At 46.2% G+C, this 8,091-nt stretch overlaps 1 protein-coding gene across 1 annotated transcript; it reads left to right on the top strand.

Annotated features, from left to right (window-relative positions):
* Nucleotides 1-2,479, top strand: LOC121572006. The gene is made up of 7 exons (XM_045222103.1): nucleotides 1-189; nucleotides 417-475; nucleotides 886-955; nucleotides 1,043-1,132; nucleotides 1,804-1,887; nucleotides 1,994-2,098; nucleotides 2,201-2,479. Exons 1-7 carry the CDS (start codon nucleotides 4-6, stop codon nucleotides 2,333-2,335), a joined length of 729 nt encoding a protein of 242 aa, XP_045078038.1. The 5' UTR covers nucleotides 1-3; the 3' UTR covers nucleotides 2,336-2,479.
* The last annotated feature ends 5,612 nt before the right edge of the window (nucleotides 2,480-8,091 follow it).

Genomic DNA, 8,091 nt, shown 5'->3' with positions numbered 1-8,091 from the left:
GAGATGATGGCATATCAGTTCTCCACCTCTGACATCATCACCACCCCTCATGAGCCGTCCTCTGGCTCCTCTCACCAGTCCCCCCAGAATTCTCCGCCTCCCCCTTTCCCTTCCGATTCCCCTCCCAGTCCCCCTCCACCTTACCACTCCACCCAGGACCAGGACCAGACCCCTGACAGCACTCCTCAGGTAAAACTCTTTCTACAGTCAATAATTCTTATTTCATTTGTACTTGTGTGTACAGGTGTGTGTCATTGTTTTGGTATCGATAGGTTTGTGTTGTCTGTCAAGTGTCAAGTTGTTAGGTCAAGATGAAAGTATTGTTATGATGTCACTGAATGTTTTGTCTGCTTCAGTTGATGTTGCAGGTGAAATGCAGTTTAGTAGAGTTTAAGTTAATGTGATGTCTGTTTTAGGAGTTTGAGGAGGAGTTTGTGGAGGAGCAAAATAATGCTGCAGATGTGCCCCAGTTGCGGTGGGTTCGCTTTCATGTGTTCATCTATAGTAAAAACCTTTGCTTTGAAATAATCTGCCCAATATTGTAGTTATACAGATGTAGGATCTTAATTTGAGACAGTTTGCTACAGCAGGAAAATAATCCTGCAGCAACAGGATACATTTTTCGTTAGGGAAAATCGAGTCTAAAATTTCAAAGTGGAAATTACAAACTTGAAAATTCCAAATACGCTACAAGTTTGCATTTCCTGCCGTGCAGGAAAATTCTCAGCAACAAAAGAGTGATCAAATTAAGATCCTACATTGGTATGGTCTTTCTGAATCCTGCAGTTATAATATAGGCTAACATAAAATTATTTCTTAATTTCATGGCACTGATGTTTTAGCTTCTTAGGTTGAACATTTGTTATTGAACATTTCTATTTACAGGCGTTACTTTGAAAACCAAGGGACAACCAACTTCTCTCTGAGGCTGGCCTGTATCAGACGTGCTATGGAGGTGAGAAAATGTGAATTTAGCACCTTTTGTATTTCACTTCATGAACATTTCTGGACTATTTGTAAATGTACTGTCTTGTTCTCACAGGCTCTGACATCCTCAGACAGTACCTCCCTCAATTACCTCACCCACGCTGGGAGGATGGTGTTGAGTGGACTATCTGAGCTCAACCAGCAGGTAACCAATTACATAATTGTGCAACGTTCATCAGACCAGATATATAGTTCCCACTGGGCACAGATGTCATTTCAACGTCTCGTTTTGATTTACATTTGGTTGAGTTGTCAACTAATGTGAATTCAATGTGAAATCCCCCCAAAAATTAACGTAATTGGATTTAGGTTAAAAGACGAAATTCCCTTACGTTGATGACTTCTTTCAAATCCAATCAGTTTCCCACTTTGATTCAACATCATCACATTGACATTTTTCATTGATACAACATTGATTCAACCAGTTCTTGCACAGTGGGTTACCTTTAGGCAACAGTGATTCATAGCGTTTAGTTGAAAAGTTTCAACGTCATACTAGCCAAACAATCGGAGGCCCTTTGAATTACAGACCTGAATCTTTGAGTTTATGATCTAAGTTTTAAGGAATTTTATGATTGTTTTGTTTTGAGGATGTGAGGCAGTTTCAGCAGGCCTACGACCTACTGGTGAACTTCATTAATGAGCCAGCAAACAGGGAGCGACTAGAGCAGGAGATGGCTCTCGTAGGAGTAGGTCTACATGCAAGCTTGAGCGTTAGCTGCAGGCACCGTCTTCTCATCTAACATCTACTCAATGAGACTTTCTAAAGTGCTTGTCAATGAAGATTATGTAATTATCCTATTTGTTTGACTTCAGATCGACCGCATCAACTTCGCAGATGTTTTTTATGAATTCGTTCTACTAAGCCTTCTAGAAGGAAAGACATCTCTTCCTATATCTGTAAGTGGCCCTAAGAATGGAACATCCTGTTGTTTATCTATGCTATACACACTGTTGTCATATCAGATCTGTAGACACTCACTCATGTCCCCTGTTCCTTCTCCAGGAGCCTGGTAGCTTCCTTTATCTGCTCCTGCAAGTCATAATGAGGATTGACCCTCCTGGAGGAGCCTGGACAGAGGCTGCTGAGAACTTCTACCTCCTCGTTAAGGTACATTTCTCTCTCTCTCTCTCTCTCTCTCTCTCTCTCTCTCTCTCTCTCTCTCTCTCTCTCTCTCTCAATAATAGTTGATGATGTGTCTGTTGTCAACAGGGCCAGATGAAGGCATGGCTAGAATCCATCTTCAACCTCAATGAGTCAATCTATGAAAGCCCAGAGAGGCTCTCGGGGGAGGTGATGGGGAATCTAGAAATACAGGTTGACTTCCTGCTGTCCAGCCTGGATTAAGGTTCCCAAACTGAGCTGAGGGCCCCATCACAAAATAAAGTGTTTTGCATTTAAACATTATCTGTCAATCGTAAACAAATGTTACATCATGTGTAGGGGAGAGTGGGGTAAGTTGAGCCATTTTTTACATTCAGCATTACTCTGTCAAGGAAAATATAGTATTCTTTCAAAAATATACAGTATCTGTCACGACTTCCTCCGAGGCTGCCCCTCTCCTTGTTCGGGCAGGCTTCGGCGTTTGTCGTCACCGGCCTTCTAGCCACTGCCGCTCCTCATCTCATCATTCCATTTGTTTTGTCTTGTTTATTACACACACCTGGTTCATATCCCCTCATTAGTACCTGTATACGTGTTCCCTCTGCCCCCTTGTCTTTGTGTGTGATTGTTTATTGTGGAGGAGAGAGAAGCTCGGTGGAGCTCCATGTATTTTGTATCGCTGGGAATATTCCCTGTGTGCCTTGTATTTTCCAGTGCCCCTGTTTTGCGCACTGGAGTGTTTTTACTAGGGGTGTAACGATCCATCTACTCCATCGATGTATCTATTTATATTCCTATGATCCAACTACATCGATCTGTGCTCGGCGAGTTGGCCTTTTGGACATATATCGATCTAACATCGTTTTAAAATGTAATAAATCGATTGTATCGATACTAGGAAATAACCCATTGGATTTAAGCACGTCAGACTTTATATGGATGTTTTTTCTTAGCACTTTTAATGATAAAGGCTTTAAACATTACTCGATTCAGTCTGCCTATCCGTGACGTCATCGCGCCAGCAGCAGCGCAAAGGGCCAAGACAACAAAGCATAGCATGGCGGATGACAGAGGAGAAGCCGACGAGCGAGAAATTATCAAGCCACCATTGCGGTCCTTACAAGAAACAGGAATCTAGGAAACTTCACCTGCACTGTCCAGTATCCAGGTATTTATTTCAGTCACACTGGTTGAATTTTTGGCTAAAAGGTTACTGAATCGATTTCAAGTCACTGAATCGTTTCGGATCGTATCGTTCTAAATGAACCAATATCGTCCTTGAATCATATCGACAACCACGAATCGTGATACAAATCGAATCGTTGTTAAAACGAATCGTTACACCCCTATTAATTATACTTTTAACCAGCATACGTTAGTAGCAATGGAAAATATTAAATGAGCTTTTATTTTGCCATTTTCTATATACAGAGGATCCAATACACAGGAATGTGTCATTGTCAACAGATTTCTGGAGGACTGTGTACTGCTATATTTGTAATAAAAGAAACTAGAATATTTATTGTAGAGGTTGATTTGATGCAGAAGTGAGAGTAAATGCCAGTGAACACAGACCTCCAGAAACTGATCAACACTCCTATCCTAGACAGTGTCACCCCTCTTCAGCTACATAGCATTGCAGTATATTGGAAATACATTTGAAAATACTTATAAGTATACATTTGTCTGGTATCAGTATAGACGGAATGGCGTTTAACTTGCATTCGGAAGTATTGATTTTCTGCTAGCATTACAAGGCATACATATTCTCTCACAAACACAAAACGTAGTCACTGCTTTCCTTCAGAATGGATCAAACAGGCAGAGGAATGATTTCATATATATTTCTACATTTATTGGAAATGGTCAAATGCAAAAAACAATTGTTACAACGTGGACCCGGAGACTATCAAAAGTGATTTTGGCATTGTTTCGACCAGGGCCTTTTACAGGCAGAACAAGGCTCAGTCTTGGGCAACTAACAAATCCTTTCCATTATGACACCATTCTCAAAGAAAGCAGAAATGATTTGCACAAGACTGTATGGGAGGAGGTATAGAAAAGAGTAAGGGGCAAAAGTAGGACAGCGGTACACAGATGAGAAAAAGTAACACCATGAAACTTTTAGACGTGTAACAGTCTAGATGGTATTGAATCAGGAATGAATGAAGGAAGCGGCATAGGGAAAAGGGATGTAGGTAGAGTGGGCTCATAGAAGTAAGATGGGTGCTTCAATAGAGTCTGAAGTTGAGGGGTGGTTGGACATATTGTTATGATTTACCAGTATTAGAACCCAAATGCAGACAAGTACACCAAGCCAGAGAAGGTTTAACAGGTTTATTTAAAATGTTCAATAGTCCAGGTTTCCAATAATAGGGGAAGAGCAAGTCCAGGTTACAGGGAGGGTAACAGATCCAGGTCAGGGCAGGTGTGGTACCGTAATGTCCTAGTGTCCGTGGTGAGTCCAAAAGAGAGGTCCGGTAGTGGAGAGCAGGATGGTGGTGGCAGGAGTGAAGCGGAGGCAGGAGTCAGGTTCCAAATATATGGTCGTCTTGACTATGATCTGACGATGAGTGGTAAGTTTGACCGGGTCTTAAAGGCTGAGGTGATTATGGTGAATGAGCTGCAGCTGGAACCCTGACTCCCGCACACCAGACTTCACTCCTGCAATCAAGGACAGACAGAGGGGAGGGAGAGAGCAGAGAGAGAGCTACCTAGCAGCAGTAGGCCTAACAGTACCCCCCTCTACGGACGCCACCTGGCGGCCGACGGGGTTTATCGGGATGTAACCTATGAAACTCTCGGACCAGAGCAGGATCCACAATGAAGCTCCTGGGCACCCAGGAACGTTCCTCAGGACCATAACCCTCCCAATCCACCAGGTACTGGAAACCACGACCCGGCGGCGAACATCCAGAAGTCGCCGGACAGTGTAGACCGGACCCCCACCCACGATCCTGGGCGGAGGAGGGGGGACGAGAGGGCGGGCACAGAGGGCTAACCGACACAGGCTTAATCTGGGAAACATGAAAGGTGGAATGAACCCGTAGGGAGGCAGGAAGCTGTAGCTTAACCGCGCAGGGGGTTAAAAATAGACAGTATCTTGAACGGTCCTATAAAACGAGGCGCCATCTTCTTAGACTCCACCTTCAATGGAAGGTCCCGTGACTTCAGCCATACCTCTTGACCAGGAGAGTAACCGGGAGCCTGGGACCGGTGACGGTTGGCTTGCCTCTGCATGTACGCCGAAGCTCGGGACAGAGCTACCCTGGCCTTCCTCCAGACCTTGAAGCAGCGGCGCATGTGGGACTGCACCGAGGGTACCGCCAGTTCCCTCTCTTGAGAAGGGAACAGGGGAGGTTGATAACCCAGAGCACACAGAAAAGGAGACAAACCAGAGGAAGCGTTAGTCAAGGTGTTATGAGCATATTCCACCCAGGGGAGCATGGAGCTCCATGACCCAGGGTTAGACCCTGTGACACAGCGAAGAGCGGTCTCCATCTCCTGGTTCGCTCTCTCGGCTTGCCCGTTGGTCTGGGGGTGATATCCAGAGGACAGGCTGGATGTAATGCCCAAAGCTTTACAGAAAGCTTTCCACACCTGGGAGACAAACTGGGGACCCCTGTCAGAGACAATATCCGTGGGTAGACCATGAGAGCGGAACACATGTTCAACCAAAATATCAGCCGTCTCTCTGGCAGTGGGCAGTTTAGGTAGGGCCAAAAAATGAGCGAACTTAGAAAAAACGATCAATCACCGTAAGAATTACAGTCTTTCCAGACGAGGGGGAAGTCCAGTGACAAAATCCATAGCGATATGCGACCAGGGCCGGCTGGGTATAGGTAGAGGTCGTAGATGACCAGCGCTGGCCTGGGTGGAGTTCTTACTTCGTGCACATACCGTACAAGCAGCAATGAAGGCTCGAGTGTCCGCCTCCATCGTGGCCCACCAGAACTTCCGTCGCACAAAGTCAAGGGTCCGCGAAACTCCAGGGTGACAGGTAAGGGGAGACGAGTGAGCCCACTGAAGTACCTGGGAGCGAGCAGACTCAGGGACAAACATCCGGTTAGGAGGACCCCTCCCAGGGTCAGCTTGATGATGTTGAGCCTGTCTAACAATCCCCTCGATGTCACATGTGACGACCGCAATACTGCAGGTAGGAGGCAAAATGGGTTCAGGGTTACTACCAGTATCAACAGCCGAATGAACACGAGACAGGGCGTCAGGCTTGACGTTGCGTGACCCAGGACGGTAAGACAGAGAAAAATTGAATCTCCCAAAAAATAGTGCCCACCTGGCTTGACGGGGGTTGAGCTGCTTCGCTGACTGGAGGTAAGCCAGATTCTTATGATCCGTCCAAACGATGAAGGGTTGTTCCGCCCCCTCCAACCAATGTCGCCACTCCTCGAGAGCCAGCTTAACGGCGAGCAGTTCACGATTGCCAACATCATAATTCCTCTCTGCCTGAGAAAGTTTCCTTGAGAGAAAAGCACAGGGATGCAGTTTGTTATCTTCAGGAGAACGCTGTGACAACACCGCACCTACCCCAGTGTCGGATGCATCCACCTCCACGACAAACTGGCGGTCGGGGTCCGGCTGCATCAGAATGGGAGCCGAGGCGAAGCGATGTTTCAGTTCTTCGAACGCTGATTCGGCCCCTTCATTCCAAGCGAAAGGTCGTGAGATGGAGGTGAGAGCGGTGAGTGGCGCCGCAATGCGGCTGTAGTCCTTGATGAACCTCCTATAGAAGTTCGCAAACCCCAGAAATCGTTGAAGTTGTTTGCGGGTAGAGGGGGCTGGCCAGTCCGTGACAGCAGAGATCTTAGCTGGGTCCATCCGCAACTCCCCCTGAGCGATGATGTAACCCAAAAAAGAGGTCTCAGACACATGAAATTCACATTTCTCCATCTTCACAAACAGTTTGTTCTCCAACAACCTTTGCAACACCTGGCGCACATGCAGTTCATGTTCCTGGGAGGACTCTGAGAAAATCAAGATATCATCCAGATAGACAAAAACAAACCGATTCAACATGTCCCGAAGGACATCATTGACTAGTGCCTGAAAAACAGCAGGGGCATTAGACAACCCAAAAGGCATAACCAGATACTCAAAATGTCCCAAGGGTGTGTTGAAGGCAGTCTTCCATTCATCACCTTTACGAATGCGCACCAGGTGATACGCATTTCGTAGATCCAGTTTCGTAAAGATGGTAGCACCATGAAGGAGGGGAAAAGCAGAATTAATCAAAGGCAGAGAATACTTGTTCTTAATGGTGATGTTGTTAAGTCCACGGTAATCAATACAGGGTCTGAGGGTCTTATCCTTCTTAGCAACAAAAAGAATCCCGCTCCTACAGGTGACGAGGAAGGACGCATAATACCTGCCGCCAAGGAGTCCCGAATGTAGTTCTCCATAGCCTCCGTCTCCGGCCGGGAGAGATTGTACAGGCGACTGCTGGGGAGCGGGGCTCCTGGCTGGAGGTCAATGGCACAGTCGTAAGGCCGGTGAGGAGGAAGAGAAGTAGCTCTGTGTTTGCAGAAAACAGATGCCAGGTCATGATACACGTCAGGAACATTAGAAAGATCCATGGACTCCAGTGGAGGTCGAGGCACAGTACTGGCAGGAGTCAGAGCAGAACACAAACAATTCTCATGACAAAATGTGCTCCATGAAACAATTCTACCTGTCACCCAATCAATGTGTGGATTGTGTCTTATGAGCCAGGGGATACCAAGGACCAGAGGGGTCTGTGGGCAGTCGATAATATGGAATTGAATGTTCTCCTGATGATTTCCCGACACTCTAAGACAAACAGGAACAGTCTGATGGGTAATATGGGTCAACAATTGTCCATTCAGACCCTTAGCCTGCAGCGGACAGTCCATAGGAACAGTCTCCAAATCCATTTGTTGAGCCCACTCTCTATCCAAAAAGCTTTCGTCTGCACCAGAGTCAATCAGCGCACTAACAGAGAGATTCTGGAACTGCCACTGGAG

Source organism: Coregonus clupeaformis, chromosome 8 (assembly GCF_020615455.1).
Source record: "Coregonus clupeaformis isolate EN_2021a chromosome 8, ASM2061545v1, whole genome shotgun sequence".
Lineage (NCBI taxonomy): Eukaryota > Metazoa > Chordata > Actinopteri > Salmoniformes > Salmonidae > Coregonus > Coregonus clupeaformis.
This window is presented reverse-complemented; position numbering and strand designations above follow the sequence as displayed.